An 18,445-nucleotide genomic window follows, 5' to 3' on the forward strand; every position below is an offset into this window, starting at 1 on the left:
TTTTAAGTTGCTTGGTATTTAAGAAAGTTCAGATGTTCACATTTAGTCCTAAGTGTATTCCTAAATAACCCTGGGCCTGGAGAATAAATGGTGACTAATACTGGTTCCCAAAGGTTTGGCAGTTTGGGGTGTTTCATGCTTTCCGAAGAGTTTGGTGAGCGGTAAAATTTAAGTTTTATAATTTTTCTGCTTTTTAAGTGTTTTCCATTTATTAAATAAATGGTAAACATTTCAATCGCTCATAAAAATTGTCTACTTAATATTTTTATTTCCAACATTGTCACCTAACCTACTTCTTTAAAGAAAATTTTTATATATTAAAAAAGTTCTAATGCTTAAAAGTTATTGTCAACAAAGGTGAAACCAAGAAAGGGAAGGAGAAAATATATATTGAGCACCAGAAATGTACCAGACACTGTGCTTGGTACTTTTTTCGTACTATCTGAAATTCTCATAATGACACTGCAGAGCTTGGTACCTCCATTTTACAGTTGGAAAAACAGATTTAGAGTAAAAGCAGTCTGACTACAGTTGTTCAGCTGGTAAGGTGTGGAAGCAAATTTTAAGTCTAATTCTAATTAATTACAGTTCTTCATACTACGGCTGCTCACTTCTTTCTCAACTAATTGATATTCTAGATTGCTATCTGTTCAGTCTTGTCTCTTATCATCAGCTGGTTGTTACTAGATGACCCTGTATGTCATGCTTCCTAAACACGCAGGTAAAGAGCCAGAGTGATCAAGGTGGGGCCCTTTTGTGTAAACTTCATGTCTGGGATGCACTGATGTTCTCATGCTGTGACAAAAGTATTTCAGGTTCTGCTGCTGAGCTGGTACAGGGGAGCATTGAATGGAATATTGTTGTCTAGTTTCTTCATCGGTCAGAAGTATAATTTTGGGGCATCCTGGAAATAAAGTTGGGTAATGGAGGAGAGAACTTTAGGTAGAATAAACTATGTATGTCCTCATACCTCATCCCCTGAATTATGGACATCTTGGAATTTATTGTTTCTAAGTCGGCTACCTTAGAAATTATTTAGTAATAATTTTTTTACTTTGTCATTTAAATCCTGGTTTTAAGTATTTTACTTATAATAATCTAAGCAACTGTGCACTCAACTTTAACAGAACAACAGTGATGAAATGATAGGAGATGGGAAGGTAAAACATAAGATGAGTTAATGTAAATACTTCTTCAGAGATATTCTAAATACTTAGGTCTGAGAAGTTCACATTTTGCAAGCCAACTTATCTTTAAGTTCTTGAACGTCATGTTTCCTTGTTACAAAATAATCCACAGTGGGGCAGCAAGGAGCTAACCAGATGCATGACAGAGAGTCTGATAAACAAAACAGTTTTGGATGCCAAGGAAGAACATACTTAAGGGAATCCAAAACATCCATTTACATTTTTTTGTACTCAACGTATCTTTGTTCAAATAAATCAGGTGAATTGGCGCTCCTCTACCCTTTCTAATATGAAATCTTAGGATATCTTTTTATCAGTCTTTAAGATTTATGGTTCATAATTTGACCTGCACTAAAATTAAATAAAAGAAATGTACTTATAAAGGATGTGCATTTAAACTGGTCTCCAGAGAATACTGTTCACTTGAGAGCATTAAAGACTTATCTTTCTGTATTTGAATTGGTGTTTATTTAAGTTGCTTTAAAAAACAACAACAATGGCATTATCTTTGACTTTCAGGGAAAGACGTAGGAGGAGGAGCAGGAGTTCTTCCAGATCCCCAAGAACATCAAAAACGATGAAAAGGAAGTCCTCCAGGTCTCCATCTCCTAGGAGGTAGGTTGGAAGCATATGCTAGAACTGAGGGGGAAGCAGGGAGTTGGGAGGGTAATTTTTCTTCAGTCTTTGTAGTTATAAATGAATAATCTAATACATTTGCATGGTTCAGAGATCAAAAATATAAGAAGTTATGCACTGACACCCGCGTGCCCATCTACTCTGTCCTCATAAGTGATGACTTTTAAGTTTTTTGTATATCTTTCCAGTTTCATTCACACACACACACACGGTAAGAATATGTAGTTTTTATTACAAAATAGACACACTATTATACACTTGCTTTTGTCACTTAACTATCAGCTCTTTCCATATTTGTCAGGTGTGCTGCTTCATTCGTTTTCACAACTGCATGCACTTTTCTTTTTTTAAGATTTTTTATTTATTTATCTTTAGAGGGGAAGGGGAGGTGAGAGGGAGAGAAATATCAATGTATGGTTGCCTTTTGTGCATCCCCTGCTGGGGCCTGGCCTGCAACCCAGGCATGTGCCCTGACTGGGAATTGAACCACGATCCCCTGGTTCGCAGGCCCGTGCTCAATCCACTGAGCTACACCAGCCAGGGCTGCACGCACTTTTCATTGTATGATAGTACCTTAGTGTAACCAGCCTGCAGTAGAATGGTTTTTCTTAATTTTTCTGTTATAAAATGTACAATACTGTAATGAAGAACTTTGGACTTACCTCATTTTGTAGTATGCAAATATGTAGGAAAATTCTCTAGAAATATTAATGTCGAGTCAGAAGATTGTGTTCATAGTGTTGAGAACTAGTTCTGTAGTGCCCTCCCGTAAGGATTGGCAGTCCCTTGTACTTTAACCAACTATGTATTAGAGTGCAGATTTCCCGACAGCTATAACAGGTTGTGGAATCAAAAGTTGTGGGTTTTTGCACACCTGATAGATAAGAAATGGTACCAACATACAGTAAATTTAAATTTAGTTGCATTTCTCTTAAAAGTGAAGGTAAGCATTTCTATGTGTATATGAAGGCCATTTGTATTTCCTTTTCTGTGTATTGTCTGTGTACTTTGACAGTTTTCCTATAGTCTGTTTTCTGTTATTTTCAAGAGCTCTTTTTGTATTGGGAATATTCTTTAGTGATTTGATTTCAAGTATCATTCCTACTTGTCAACTTATCTTTTCTAAGTTTACCACCCTTACAAATGAAGTAATACAGAATTTGCATATTTGCTAATATGTTAAGCAAAATAGTTTTAAATAATAATTTATTTAGTAACTGTTCCATAATTTGTGTTATTTATTTATCTATCTATTTATCTATCTATTTTAAGATTTTATTCATTTATCTTTAGAGTGGAAGGGAAGGAGAGAAGAGAGATACCAATGTAAGGTTGCTTCTCGTTCATCCCCTGCTGGGAACTGGCCTGCAACCCAGGCATGTGCCCTCACTGGGAATTGAACCGCAATCCCTTAGTTCGTAGGCCCATGCTCAATCCACTGAGCTACACCAGCTAGGGCCTGTAATTTGTCATATTTAAATACCATGTTTTAAATACTAAATTTATATATTTTTTATATAATTTAATTTCTCAAGTATTTTTTCTTTATGATTTCTTCTTTTTGTCATAAGTTTAGAAAGGTCTTTTTCTAATTCCAAAGTTACAATAGAATTCCCATTTTTTCTTCTACTTTTATGTTTTTACATTTATGTTTTTGATCTATTAGTTTATCCACATGTACCATATGGCATACAAGTCGAATTTTATTTTATTTTATTTTTCCAAATGCTTGTCTGTAGTTCTAATACCATTTATCAAAAACTCGATTTGTCTAACATTAGTTTGATATGTTGCTTTTGTCATGTACTGCATTTTTCTATTTGGGTCTATTCCTGGACTGTCTATGCCAGCGATTTTCAACATTTTTCATCATATAACACACATAAACTAATAACTAAAATTCTGCAGCATGCCAAAAAAATACATATTTTTTTCTGATCTGACAAAAAATAGGTATAATTTTGATTTCACTCACACCAGTTGGCTATTGTTGTGTTGGTTGTTGTTGTTTTTATTTTATTTGACAATCTAAGGGGAAAGAGGTCAGTACCCCTGACTCAATAGTCAGGTATTACATGTTTTAAAAATTCACATAGCACACAAACATTTTATTTATGTATTTATTAGTTGATGGATATTTAATATTCTATTTTTAGGATATTATAAAAGTGCTTTAAATATTCATGTATATGTTTTTGTGTGGACACATTTTCATTTTGGGGGATTTTCTAGGAGTGGTCATTGCAGAGTCATAACAACTTTTTCTGTCTTTTTTTGAGAAGTTGCTGAATTGTTTTCCAAAGTAGCTGTGCCACTTTACATTCCCGTCAGCCACGTACATTGGTTCTAGTGTCTCTGCCTGTTTACTAACACTCGTTCCTGTTTGCCTCTGATTATAGCCATTCTAGTGAGTGTGTAGTGGTACATCACTGTGGTTTTGATTTGCATTTCTCTTTTGATTAGTAATGTTGACCATTTTTTTCATGTGCTTATTGACCACTTGTATATCTTCTTTGAAGAAATGTCTATTCAAGTTTTTGTACATTTTGAATTGGGTTATTTGTCTTTTGTTGTTAAGTTGTAAGAGTTCTTTATATTCCGGATATTGGTTTTTTGCTAGATATATGATTTTAAAATGTTTTCTCTGACTCTGTGGGTTGGTTGTCTTTTTTATTTGATAGTATCTTGATGCACAAAAGTTTTATAATTTTGATGGGGTCAAATTTATTTTTCCCTCTTGCTGCTTGTCCTTTTAGTGTTGTAGCCAATAAATCATTGCTAAATCCAGTGCCATGAAGAGTTTTTTCCCTATGTTTTCTCGTAAGGTTTTTTTAGTTTTAGCTTATATGTTTAGTTTTCTGATCCATTTTGAGTTAATTTTTATATGTGGAATAAAGTGAAGGTTCAGTTTCAATTTGCATATAGCTATACAATTTTCCCAGAACAATTTGTTGAAAAGATTGTCCTTTCTCTATGGAATGGGTCTTGGCCCAGAGTTCACTTCTGGGCGTTCTTTTCTGTTCCGTCTGTCTATATGTCTGATGCTTAATGCCAGCTTTGTCTTTCTTAAGATTATTTTGGCTATTTGATGTCCCTCAAAATTCCATGTGAGTTTTAGGATGGGTTTTCTGTTTCTACTAATGATACCCAATGGGATTTTCATAGGGATTGCACTGAATCTTCAGGTCACTTTGAATACTGTTGTCATCTTTATAATATTTAAGTCTTCCTCATGAACACAGATTTCTTTCCATCTATTTGTCTTTATTGCTCACAGCAAATTTTTTGCCATCTTGGTTAAATTTATTTCTAAGAATTTTTTTCTGTTTGGTGCATTCATTCCCTTGACTTGTAAGAGTTATATATAAAGATACATGTGGGCCCTGGCTGGTGTAGCTCAGTGGATTGAGCGCGGGCCTTCGAACTAGACAATCGCGGTTCGATTCCCAGTCACGGCACATGCCTGGGTTGCAGGCCAGTTCTCAGCAGGGGATGCATGAAAGGCAACCATACATTGATGTTTCTCTCCCTCTCTCCTTCCCTTTCCCTCTAAAGATAAATAAAAATTAAAAAAAATATATATATATATATATAAAAAGATACATGTGCACACAGATATGTTGCAAATATATATTTTTTGGTTTGTCATGTTTCTTCCAAATATGCTAATGGTGGTTTTTTTGCTTTGCAAAAGTTTATGTAGGTAATTTTACTTTTATGGATCTAGAATCTTAATTATGGTTAAAAAAATCTTTTCCTTCATCTACATTGAAGAAATTTGCCCATATTTTCTTCTAGTAGTGGGTCGTTTTACTTAAAATAATTTAGGTCTCCAACCCATTTGGATTATTTATTTATGTGGAATGAGATACAAATCCAATTTTGTCACTTACCAAATAAGAATAATTCAGTTATCTCCAAACCTTTTATTTATAAAAGACATCTTTCTCCAGTGATTCGAGATGCCACTTTTGTTATACTGACTTTTCATATACACTTGGATTTGTTTCCTGAGTCTATTTCAGTGGTCTGTGTTTATTTTTAAACAGTTTATAATTAAGAAAGTTTAGAATTCCATATCAGGGCTGTTTTGAGTAGGAGCTATTTGTTATGTTTCTTATGTGAAATGTATTATTTTTTTCCCTTTAATATTAAGGGTCCCTTTTTCTTTAAATAAATGAAACTTTTTCATTCCATCTTCTGCTTAACTTTTACTCTTGCATTGGTGGGACTTCTTTGTAGCGGTGCACGGTGGGGACACGAGGCACAATAAGTTAGTTGAAGTTCTAGTTTTGCTGGTAGTCCTGCCTGGGAGCCATAGCCTCTTTTCAGTCCTTTTTGCTTATTCATCTCTTGCTGTGAAAATGTGGGTTAAAAATGTATGTATTTGTTTTTATTTAATCCTAATTATAGCAGATAACTCTCGAGTGTGTTTAAGAACTAATAAATTGACAATAACAAGTTGTGTTTTATACGAACACAGGTAGGCTCTGCTAAAATGACTTGTACATCTCTAAAACGTCAGAGTGTGGGTAGAGTAGGTGAGGTTATAGGTCTCACCGATGTTACTTGGTCAAACTACGTTACTGATAGGCTTATATACAATGCTTTAGTGTTAGATAAGAATATTTTGTCATTAGTATAGCAGGTCTTTAATTTCTTACAAATTAACTGACACTATCAATGTTCTTATAGCAGAAATAAGAAAGATAAAAAGAGAGAAAAAGAAAGGGACCATATCAGTGAAAGAAGAGAGAGAGAGCGTTCAACTTCTACAAGGAAGAATTCTAACGACAGAGATGGGAAGGAAAAGTTGGAGAAGAACAATACTTCACTTAAAGTAAGCAATGGTCATTCACTGTTTAGGCTGTGAATTATTAATAATTGAGATTGTTCTTTGTCGCATAGAAGTAGTTTTAGGCTAAAAGCTCCTTGAGGGCAATTGTGTCTTACATGTTTTTTCAATATTTTCTCATATCATTGAGTTTTAAAAAAAAAAACTAAATTTTGAGGGGATGAGATAAAGGTAATTGAAATTTAAGCAATCACATTTCTTATTTTAGAGAATCGTAGAATGGCATATAAAAAGAAAAAATTTAAACTAGCTACATGTAACAGATATGTTTGCTTTTATACTAAGATTTCTACGTGACACCCTTTTCCTCAGTATGTTTGTTTCAGCAAGATCGACGGTTCTGTCATTATTGGTTTTGTAATATATACTGAAGTTAGGTTTGTTGAACTAGAATAATTAATGGCAAACCAAATTTCACCAAGTAAGGTTTTTTGAATGAGTATTGTAAGAGCTTATGAAATATGTTAGTTCATTTGTTTTACTGGTATAATCTGTATTGAAAATTAATTATGAGTTCTGGAGCTTTCATCTTAACACTTTTATTTACTCATTCTGATAATAGTTTATTGTCATTGGTAATATTGGTAACTTGGGTTTCTTAAGCACTTACCATGTGCCAAGCACTATTGTGCATATTGTCATAAGGTAGAATTAATACCTTACGATGAGGGCAGAATTTGAACTGTTCTTGAACAGTCTTTGTTAGGAGGAATGGTGATTTCCTTTTCTGTATTCCCTTGTTGTTGCTTCCTTGGGATTCAGATCACAAATCTACCCTGGCGTCCTTGGGGCTGGTAACTGTGCTACTCTTTCAGCAGACCTGCCACACTTTTTGAAGTCAGAGAACATGTACTGAACAGTTCCTTAGATTTTCTGTTCATCTATTTTTATTTTAATTTAATTTCCATGGATTGTCTGTCTTTTAGGAGAAGTACAAAAAACATACTGATACATGTTTGCATGTCTTATTTATATGAAGAGGTAATGGGGAAAATATCCCATTTTATTAATTCCCAAAACATAAAGCCACATATTTTAGCCATAAGCAGAGGTAGTAGCAGGCAACTCTTGAGAAAAATACTAAATGTCTATCTTAATATTCATTGTAGGAGAAGGAGCACAATAAAGAACCAGAATCAAGTGTGAGTAAAGAAGCAGATGACAAGGATGCACCTAGGACTGAGGAAAACAAAGTGCAGCAGAATGGGAATTGTCAGCCAAATGAAGAAAACCTCTCTACCAAAACAGAAGCGGTATAGGACCAACAAATGCACCTCTAAACACACGCTGGAATAAAATCCAAAGCTTTTAATTCTCTTAACAAGATGTTAAACGGTGAAGAGATCCAGTTGAGTATAAAGATATGCGCTAACAGCTGTTCTAGTTGTTAGGTGACCTTGTGGCCATCTTGTTACTGAGTAAGAAAATAAAGCATGGACATCATGAAAATACCAGATGTTACCCAAACCTCATCTTGTAAAATCTGTGCATTTCCATGGTGGCTGACACACTTGTCATGTGGTTTGTTAGTGTTTGCCAAGAACCATTACAAGTAAATGGGACATTAAAGATCCAAATTTGTACTATCCATAAAGACTGGAGACAAGCATTGGAGGCTCTTTTAAAAAGTTCTGGTTACTGAATTTTTGTATTGTTTTACCTTTTTTTTTTTTAAACTTCAATATATACAAATTGATGATGTGCTTGAATTGGTGCAAATATATACCCACCCTTGTAAGTGCAAATATGTAAGAAGTTTTAACACTTCACAGGATTTATAGTGATTGTGTTAAATTCTCACTATTGTGTTTTCTTTTTCTCACTGTTTAGGACAGCAGTTTTTCTTTAAAATAGTTTTACAGATTAAAATTGCTTAAATAAGTGGGTTAAAAAACAACCTTCAATGCATGCTACTACTGTTCTTTTTCCAAAGGAAGAATGACTCTGTTGAATACTAATAATAATGTATTAGTATTCGGTGTTTAGAATCATTGGATTTCCCCACAAAGTAAGCACTTCTTTTTTAACTTTCTTGACATTTCCAAGCTTATTATAAATAATATTGCAGTGTATGTTGTCAGCAGTAGGTGGCAAAGGTGTCATTATAAAAAGAAAACTTGGGTTTTCAAAATGGGCTATGGGAGCACAAGCTGAAGCTTTAGTGCCTTCTACAATGTGGTATACTGTTTTCTAGAATTTTATATGTGCTAGTCATTCTCAAGTCATACAGAATTTAGATGGATATTTCATTCACTCCCATAGAGAAGTGTGTAAGTGATATCAGAGCTTCTTATTTAGTTCACCTAACATGAGAGGGAAGTCCTGTTTTCAAGAATGACTTTAGAGCTTTTAAAACGACAGTGCAAGTTTTGGGACCATCAGTTTTATACTGTGATAATTAAAAATGAAGCATGTTCTTAATTTACTTACCCTTTAGTTGTCTATATGGATGGCCTTAATTATTACCTCTCAATCATTTTCTCATAAATGGTGTGCAGAAATTGTACTTACAGGAGAACACACGAGGTTGTTTTATGTTTAAGGATATGTTTACTTGGTTTAAAATACAGGTCATCCATCATTCTTAGGTTCACTTTTGAAGAAAGTATGCAAGTAGTGAAATGATTAACATCGTTAATATTTTCCCCAAAACCATAACTCATGGTTTCAAAACTTTTCATTATTGTTTATATTTCCAAAAAAGTTACACCTTTTAATTAGTATGTTCTTGAAAAATCAAGTATAATTATTTTATTACAATCTAATACAATCAAATTACTCAGTTGCCTTACCTCATCTTATAGATTTAAAAAGCTGTGTGGCACATCAGTTTCTTGGTTTCAACATGAGTTTTCTTTTAATGTTAATATTATTGAAACTTAAGTATTTGGTGAAGAATGGAAAGAATTGCCCTTATTGCAAATAATGAAGCCTGATTTGATTATGAAGCTGCTTAATTACTCTTCATGTGTCCAGAATTACTGTGGTATTTTTTCCTTTTTGTCACTGTGTACATTAAAATTTTTGAAAATGCTTTACTATGTAAAGTATAGATGGTCATTTTAATCATTCAACCACATACGGTTGGCTGGTAAACAGCTTATTCTGATACAAGAATGCTTGGTGAATATGGAAAGATCGTGAAGGAGTACTTATGTCTAGCATCAACAGTTGTCTTATTTATGATATGTAAGTAGAATAGAGCAAATGTTTGAATCTTTGTTATTTTTAGTACCATTTCTCTAATAAAGCTAAGTATTTTAGAGGAAAGTATTTGTTTATGCATTTCAAAACAGCATCTTAGTTTTATCCTGTTCTTTTTTCAGTTACTATAGAACTTGTTTTGACGTGGAGTGCATGTTTGTGTGGTGTCTATAAAACAGTCATTTAAACTTTGAGGTGTTTCCTATTAAATGTTTTTGATGTTGTAATTAACATATTTAATTTGGGTCCTGCTGCTAATTATTTTTCTTGCTGATATTTAATCAGTTTTAAAATAATGAAAGACGGTGATTTATAAAAGGTGGACATAAGTAGGAATATAAGAGACCTGGAAAAAGTGAAATCATTTTCTTCATTTAGGGCTTGTGGAAGCAAAGTGTTCTAGGGCCTATAGATACGGGGGGGTGGGGGGCGGTGGGTGAGAGACAGATAAAACGTTCTCTTTGTTCACTTATGAGAGCTAATATGTTTCCATTGTTTGTTACTTTCTCTCAAGGTATTTTGTTTTTTCTTTAAAATTATTCTTGTTCATGCCAGGTGTAGATGTTGTCAGAAGAACTTGAGATAAGGCCAAGAAGACAGCCATTTTATACTTGAAGCCTTCTGTAAATTACCTTTTTTAGCTCGACCACACAGAGAATATACTCTGTTCCTTAAATTGTGATTGCTCTTCATCATTCTAGACAAATTCTGTTGGCTCTCTGGTTCTTGCTTTTCAGCAGGGCACACTGAAATGATAATATAAAATGGCCCTTCATAAGGTAGCCAGTTTCATGTGAGAAAACAAGTATAAACTTTAACTTCTGCAGCCATCTCCTTAGTTATTATTTTCCATCTGTTACAATTGAATACTAGTCAGCTTGTGGTTTCCCGTTTAGAATTCTATTTTTCAAGAGGTTCACTGTATGCCATGTTTATCTTCAGAAGTGTCAGTGGCTTAAATTTTGACATGCTCAATTTTTAAAAACCTGACATTTCAAATCAATATTTTGTCAAGAAAATAATACCTTGTGATATTAGTCATTCAGGATTCCCATTCATTTCTATATATATTGCTAGATTATTATCTTTAAAAACTTGATCCAAATTTTTCAACAAGATAATATTCAAATTTAAGGATTATAATATACATACAGTAATAGGCTTTTAAAACTTTAAAAAATCTATTAGAAATAATATGGTTTGATTTAAATCTTTAGTAGTCAAATTAACAAAGTGAATCCTTTTGGAGGGATACATTGAATAACTTAACATTTCAATTAGTCCTTATATTCTTTAAAAGATACTATGAATTTAATTGGGCAAATGATGTAGAGCCATTTCAACAAAGCATGCTTACGTGTTTGAATATTTTAAAAAATTCGCTACTTCTATACTTAATATTTTCTTTATGTTTATTAATGTAATATTTAAATTTATCTTCAAATTTCAAAAGTTAGTGCTCTTCAAATGGCTAAATTATATTTCTGAACACAAGAATACAGTATAAATGTAATAAATTAATCTTTTAAAAATAAAATTGACTTCCCTCCTTAATCTTGGGTTTGTAGATGAATTTGTTTTCCTTAGTACATGTTTATTGATGATTCTGCCTAAAGACTCATACATTATTTCAAAAATAAAAGCTAAAGCTATTAATGACTTTCATATTCTGTTAGGTTGGATTTAATAATTAATGACTAGATTTTTTTCATTTTATTTTAAAGTACTTTTATCATTTCTAGCAATTAATTTATTATAATCACTAGTTTATATTTAATATAACATTCCTTAACACATTGTTTTTAAAAGCAGGTTTGTAGTCTGGTGCCTGATTTTTAAATTTACTTGTATCTAACATTTTAATTTTGGAAATTGCCAACTTCTTGGGAAGCTTCACATATTATTTTCCCAGGATTGGAATGAATAGTTCCCTTCATTTGTAATTAACATTTATTTGCTAGATAAATAATTTCTTAACCATATTAAGTTCAAATTTGTGAAACTCATACTGAAAGAATTAAGGGTTGAGATTGAGTTCTAGTTGAATGTTACGGGTAGGCAAAAAACTGTTGGGGAACAATCTAAAGAATTTCCCGATTTCCACAGAAGATTACATTTTGGTATACTGTGTATTTGTATAGGTAGTTCAGTTTAATGTTAAATATTACTGTTCTTAATCTTAATTAGGTTAATACAATAGTGTTCTTTACATAATACTATGGATTATCAAGGGAAAAGTTTAAAACGTAAACATGAAGATGCTGCATAGGTGGTGTGTGTTGTGAGTAGCACTACTAAATGGTACTAGTAAAGATTTATCAAATGATGCTGCTATTGTGTTAATATATTTTTAATAAAATGAAAATCTTAAAACTTTGCCAGTCTTGACTAGTAATTTTACTTATTTCGAAGACATTTGTTTGTATATTTACAGCTTAAGAAATTTGGTTTAGGATGGGGGAGAGAGGTAGAGAAACACTGACATGAGAGAAAATCGATCAGTTGCCTCCTATGCGCCCTGTCCTGGTACTGAATCCTGAACCTAGGCATGTGCTATGACTGGGAATCGAACTAGCAATCACTTGCTCTGCAGGATGATGCCCAACCAGCTAAGTCACACTGGTCAGGGCTAGCTTGTTTTTCTAACAAAGACAGTAACAGGCTGTTCCCAGGTTTCAAAATTACTCCAAATACAGGTACTGAACATTGGCCAGTCTTCATGTTCTGTGGCAGTAACTTTAGTCAAAGGCTTTTCATTTGAACATTTTATAGTATTCTAGTGATAGTTGATTTCAGAATCTCTTTTTAGTTTTCAGAAACGGCTTCTTACTAGGGTATTTATACACTGAAAATTTGTCACTGTTTTTAACAGCAAGTGGAACTCCTATTTTTCAGAACTACAGCACTTTATTTGGTGAATAAATGGTGTGTGTTAGGGTGGTCATTTAAGTGAGAGAGCCTATTAACCAAAGGTCCTCTTAAAAAATACATTAGCGCTCAGATACGTAAATCTGAATTCTGTACGACCTGATGGCATAGTGGGGCCAGAGATGATGGGGCTGTCTATGGCTTTATGCATTGACTTCTTTACGTAGGTCGGCTGTGGTTAAAGGCTGTTAGCCGTTTTGGCTTCCAAATGTGCATGTGCGAGGATGAGAGGAGAGATCTTTACAGCGTACCCCTTACCAGCAGTGAATGTGTGTGACCTCCACAGGACTTAAAAAAATGCCACGTTAGAGTAGAAACAACATGACAGCAGACTTTCAAACAAAATGGCTATGTTGTATTATTTTTGTCAGCAATGATTACTAAATAGTAAGTACTTGAGCATAGTTAGTACATTTTGTTTTTATGATGATTTTGAAAATTTTTTTACTTTTTTCAGAAATATTCATTTGTTTTCCATTATTTATGTGTTCATTGATTGATTCTTGCATGTGTTCCCACCAAAGATTTGAACCTCCAACCCTGGCATATTAAAAGATAGCACTCCAACCAACTGAGCTAGCTGGCTAGGGCTCATTATCATTTTCTTAGGAAAAACATTTTACGATTCACCAAAGAGTAGTTGTTTTTTTTTTTTAAATAGAAACAGTATAGTACTCTTTAACATAATAACCACAGTGTGATAATCAGAGGTGGTAAGTGGAATTAGTTACATAGGCATGTCCTCTCGTACTGTACTTCCCTTTCCAGAGTTGCAGTCTTAAATCTCCAACCACCTTCTCATTAGTGTAGCAATTGACACAAAGCTATTCTAATACTGGATATTTTAATAGATAGCACTACTGTACATTTAACCTGTTCCAAACAAAACATTTCATTTCCAGTTTCATGTCTGTACCTCTGTTATTCATCATTTTTCGCCCAAATTGTCATCTTTCTAGTTTTGCATTGCCACTATTAATTTGTCTTTATCCTTACCCGCAGTCCCATTTGCTAAGTCTTCCTGATTCTGCATTTCCTCTAATATTTTAGATGCACCCTTCTGTCACTCATGATTCTGTTACATGAAACAATCTGCTATAGCAGAAAGGTAATTATAGTGTTAGAATCAAGTTCCCTTTCCTTGTAGTTTTTCTGTAGTCTACTTATTTGACTTCCGGTGTCAGGACTTTCTCCAGATTCATTTCAACAATACTGGATTGGCCAAAAAGTTGGTTTTTCTTTAAGATGGCTCTAGTGGTGCTTATTTCTCTTTAACTTCACTCAAAACAATTTTGTTAGATTCTGTCATGACACCTATCATGTCATGCGTTTTTGTTATTTTAAAATATTTTTATTGACTATGCTATGACAGTTGTCCCGTTTTTCCCTCTTTATTCTCCTCTCCCCTGTACCTCCCCACTTCACATGCTCCACCCTTTAGTTCATGTCCATGGGTTGTACATATAAGTTCTTTGACTTCTACATTTCATATATTATTCTTAGCCGCCCCCTGTCTATTTTGTACCTACTATTTATGTTTCTTATTCCCTGTACCTTTTCCCCCATTCTCCCACTCCCCCTGATAACCCTCCTTGTGGTCTCCATTTCTGTGATTCCGTTCCTGTTTTAATTGGTTGCTTAGTTTGTTTTGAGGGGTTTTTTTAGGTTCAGTTCTTGATGGTTGTGAGTTTGTTGTCATTTTACTGTTCATAGTTTTATTCTTTTTCTTAGATAAGTCTCTTTAACATCTCATGTAAGGGCTTGGTGATGATGAACTCCTTTAACTTGACCTTATCTGAGAAGCACTTTATTGGCATTCTAAATAATAGCATTGCTGGATAGAGTCACCTTGGGTGTAGGTCCTTGCCTTTCTTGACTTTGAATACTTCTTTCCAGACCCTTCTTGTCTGCAAGGTTTTCTCTTGGGAAATCAGCTGATAGTCTTACAGGAGCTCCTTTTCTCTTGCTGCTTTTAAGATTCTCTCCTTATCTTTAATCTTGGGTAATGTAATTAAGATGTTCCTTGGTGTGTGCTTCCTTGGGTCCAACTTCTTTGGGACTCTGAGCTTCCTGGACTTCCTGGAAGTCTATTTCCTTTGCCAGATAGGGGAAGTTCTCTTATGTTTTCAAATCAGTTTTCCATTTCTTGCTCTTCTCCTGGCACCCCTGTGATTCTGATGTTGGAATGTTTAAAGTTGTCTTGGAGGCTCCTAAGCATCTCATTTTTTTTGAATTCTCGTTTCTTTACTCTGTTCTGGTTGAACGTTTATTTGTTCCATCTGCTCCAAACTGTTGATTTGAGCCCCAGTCTCCTTTCCATTACTCTTGGTTTCCTGTGCATTTTCCTTTAATTCACTTTTCATAGACTTCACTCTTTCCTCTGTTTCATAACCATACTCAGCCAATTCTGTGAGCATCCTGATTACCATTTTTTTGAACTCTGCATCTGATGCATTGTCTGTCTATCCATGCTTAGTTGTATTTTTTCTGGAGCTTAAATCTGTTCTTTAACTTGGGTCTTTTTTTTTTTTTTTTTTTGTCTTCGAACGCCTGTTACATAGTAAGGCAGAGCTTTAGGTATTCTCCAGGGTGGGGCAACCCACATTGCTGCCTTGTGAGGCTGCATGTGAGGGAGGCGTCGGAGAGGAAACAGTGCCTCTTGATATGCTCTTGGCCAACTTTCAGCCACTTAATCAGCAACCCACAAGCAAATTGGGCCGTTTTGGTGCTGATTCCTGGGTGGGTGGGTGAGTGGGTTAGTGTACGTTCTAGGACCCTGTGAGTTTCTCCAATGACCTCTCCTGTGAGGCTGGGAATTTCTCCTGCTGCTGCCTCAACCCCCATAGGTGTTTTCAGTCAGAGGTTTTAAGATTTTATTTCCCTGTGCTGGAACCCTGGGTTGTGTGGTCTGTCTCAATCTCCAGTTGTTCCTCCTGGTTTATGCTCATACAAATCAAATGTACGACCTCCCAGTCCTCCAGCCACCATTTTGTCAAGAGTCCTCTCTGCCCCGGCAGCCCATTTTTGCTTCTCCTACCTGTCTGGATGAATGTTCTTTAACTCCCTGGTTGTTGGACTTCCATACAGTTCGATTTTCTGACAGTTCTGGTTGATTTTTGTTTTTTAAGTTTTTTGTTGTCTTTTTGGTTGTGGGAGGAGGCACAGTGTATCTACCTACGCCTCCTCAGTGTGTGTTTAAAAGAAAAACACAAAGTTGGTGAATTTTTGTATAGCCATTTTAATACTGAAAATGAAAAAAATATGCAACATTTTCAGCATGTTACGCTTCATTTGCTTTATTCAAGAGGTAAAAATGCAAAAAAGATTTGTGAAGTGTATGGAGAAGGTGCTGCGAGTGATTAAATGTGTCAAAAGTGGTTGGCGAACTTTTCTGCTGGGATCTCTCGCTGGAGGACGCTCCTCAGTCAGGTAGAGCAGCTGAAGTTGACAGCAGTCAAATAGAGACAATGAGAACAATCAAGATTATACCATGTAGGAGATAGCCTACATACCCCAAACATCCAAGTCCATAAAATTACTGGTGAAAATGAAAAATGTGTTTTATTTTACATAACAAATTATGCAGACTTTTTGGCCAACCCAATATGTTGCTAGTTACTTAAATTTCTTTAAGTTGGTCTGTAGTTTTGTAATGTCTTTCTGATTTTGGTATATGGGTCATGGTGGCTTTCTTTCCCCATGAATACTAGATGGAATTTCCCCATGAAGCCAACCTGGGGCTGGAATTTTCTTTTTATGTTACAAGTTCAATATTAAAATAGATTTAGGGTTATATATGTGTTATACATGTCATTTATTCTAGAGTGAGCTTTGGTGATGTGTTGTCTTCAGAGATTTGTACATTTTGTCTTTGTTGTCAAATTTATTGCCATAAATTCATATTTCCTTAACTTTTAATGTACATTAAGACAGTGATATTGTTTTTTGGATATTAATATATTTTTTAATTATATTTTGTTGATTATGCTATTAACAGTTGTCCTGATTTTTCCCCTTCGTGTCCCTACCCCCAGCAGCACACTCACTGAGGCAGTGCCCCCACCGTTGTTTATGCCCATGGGTCATGTGCATGTTCTTTGGCTACTCCATTTCTTATGCTGCACTCTACACCCCCATGGCTATTCTGTACTAGCTATTTGTACTTCTTTTATTTTTTAAGATTTTATTTATTTATCTTTAGAGGGGAAGAGAAGGAGAGAGGGAGAGAAATATCAATGTATGGTTACCTCTCATGGGTCCCCTGCTGGGAACTGGCCTGCAACTCAGGCATGTGCCCTGACTGGGAATCGAACCACAACCCTCTGGTTCGCAGACCTGTGCCCAATCCACTGAGCTACACCAGCCAGGGCTAGTTGTACTTCTTAATCCCCTCACCTCTTCACCCATTTTCCTCCACCCACCTCCCATCTGGTAACCATCAAAACACTCTGTATCCATGAATCTGTCTCTGTTCTTGTTTATTTAGTTTGTTTTTTAGATTCAATTGTTGATATGTATTCTTGCCATTTTATTGTTCATAGTTTTGAACTTTTTTTTCTTAAATAAGTCCCTGTAATGTTTCATATAATAGTGGTTTGGTGATGGTAAACTTCTTTAATTTTTTTTTTTTGTCTGGGAAGCTCTTTATCTGCCTTTTGATTCTAAATGATAGCTTTGCTAGGCAGAGCTGTCTTGGTTGTAGGTCCCTGCTTTTCATCACTTTGAATATTTCTTGCCCATCCCTTCTAGTCTGCAAAGTTTCTTTTGAGAAATCATCTGACAGTCTTATGGGAACTCCCCTATGCATAACTTCTGTTCTTTTGCTGCTTTTAGGGTACTGCCTTTGTGTTTAACCTTGTGGAGTGAGCTGCTTTGCATCCATCTTGTTTGGGACTCTCTTGTGCTTTGTGGACTTCCATGTCTATTTTCCCTTCAAACTGGGTAAGTTTTCTTTCACTATTTTTTCAAACATTTCCAGTTTCTTGCTCTTTCTTCTCTCATTCAGGTACCCCTATGATGCAAATGTTGGAAGGCTTGAGGTTGTCCCGGAGGGTGCTTCTACTATCCTCAATTTTTTAATTCTTTTTTTCTTCTCTCAATATTTTTATTCTTTTTTTCTTCTTGTTGTTCTGATTAGTTTTTTTTTTACTTCCTTATGTACCAATTCATTGATTTGATTCTCAGCTTCATCCACTCTACAGTTGTTGCCTTGTAAATTGTTCTTCATTTCAATTAGTGTACCCTTTGTTTTTGAGGGGATCTTTTTTATGCTGTTGAGGTCCTCACTAAGTTCCTTGAGCATCCTTATAACCAGTGTTTTGAATTCTGCATGTGATAGATAGATTGCTTATCTTCATTTTGTTTAGCTCTTTTTCTGGAGTTTTGATCTGTTGTTTCATATGGGCCATGTTTTTCTTGTCTCCTCATTTTAGCAGCCTCCCTGTTTTTGTTTCCATGTATTAGGTAGAGCTGCTATAGCTCCCTGTCTTGGTAGTGACCTAACATAGTAGTTGTCCTGTAGGGTCCAGTGGCACAGCCTCCTCTATAATGCAAGCTGGGTACTCGAGGTGCACCCTTTGTGTGGGCTAAGTACACTCTCTTCTTGTAGTTGAGCCTTGGTTGCTGTTGGCAGATC

At 34.9% G+C, this 18,445-nt stretch overlaps 1 protein-coding gene across 3 annotated transcripts in view; it reads left to right on the forward strand.

Moving 5' to 3' along the window:
* Positions 1-12,259, forward strand: part of SREK1 (splicing regulatory glutamic acid and lysine rich protein 1) — a 39,463-nt gene extending 27,204 nt beyond the window's left edge. For 2 of the 3 annotated variants that reach the window (XM_037150760.2, XM_037150762.2), the window contains 3 exons: positions 1,707-1,802; positions 6,519-6,663; positions 7,788-12,259. In XM_037150760.2, coding sequence (XP_037006655.1) covers positions 1,707-1,802; positions 6,519-6,663; positions 7,788-7,937 — 391 coding nt within the window. In that variant the 3' untranslated portion in view covers positions 7,938-12,259. The remainder of the gene's footprint in view (positions 1-1,706; positions 1,803-6,518; positions 6,664-7,787) is intronic. The other variant, XM_037150761.2, reaches the window with a different exon arrangement.
* The last annotated feature ends 6,186 nt before the right edge of the window (positions 12,260-18,445 follow it).

The sequence above is a fragment of the Artibeus jamaicensis genome, unplaced genomic scaffold (assembly GCF_021234435.1).
Source record: "Artibeus jamaicensis isolate MK-2021 breed Jamaican fruit bat unplaced genomic scaffold, CSHL_Jam_final scaffold_369, whole genome shotgun sequence".
NCBI classification, from domain to species: Eukaryota; Metazoa; Chordata; class Mammalia; order Chiroptera; family Phyllostomidae; genus Artibeus; species Artibeus jamaicensis.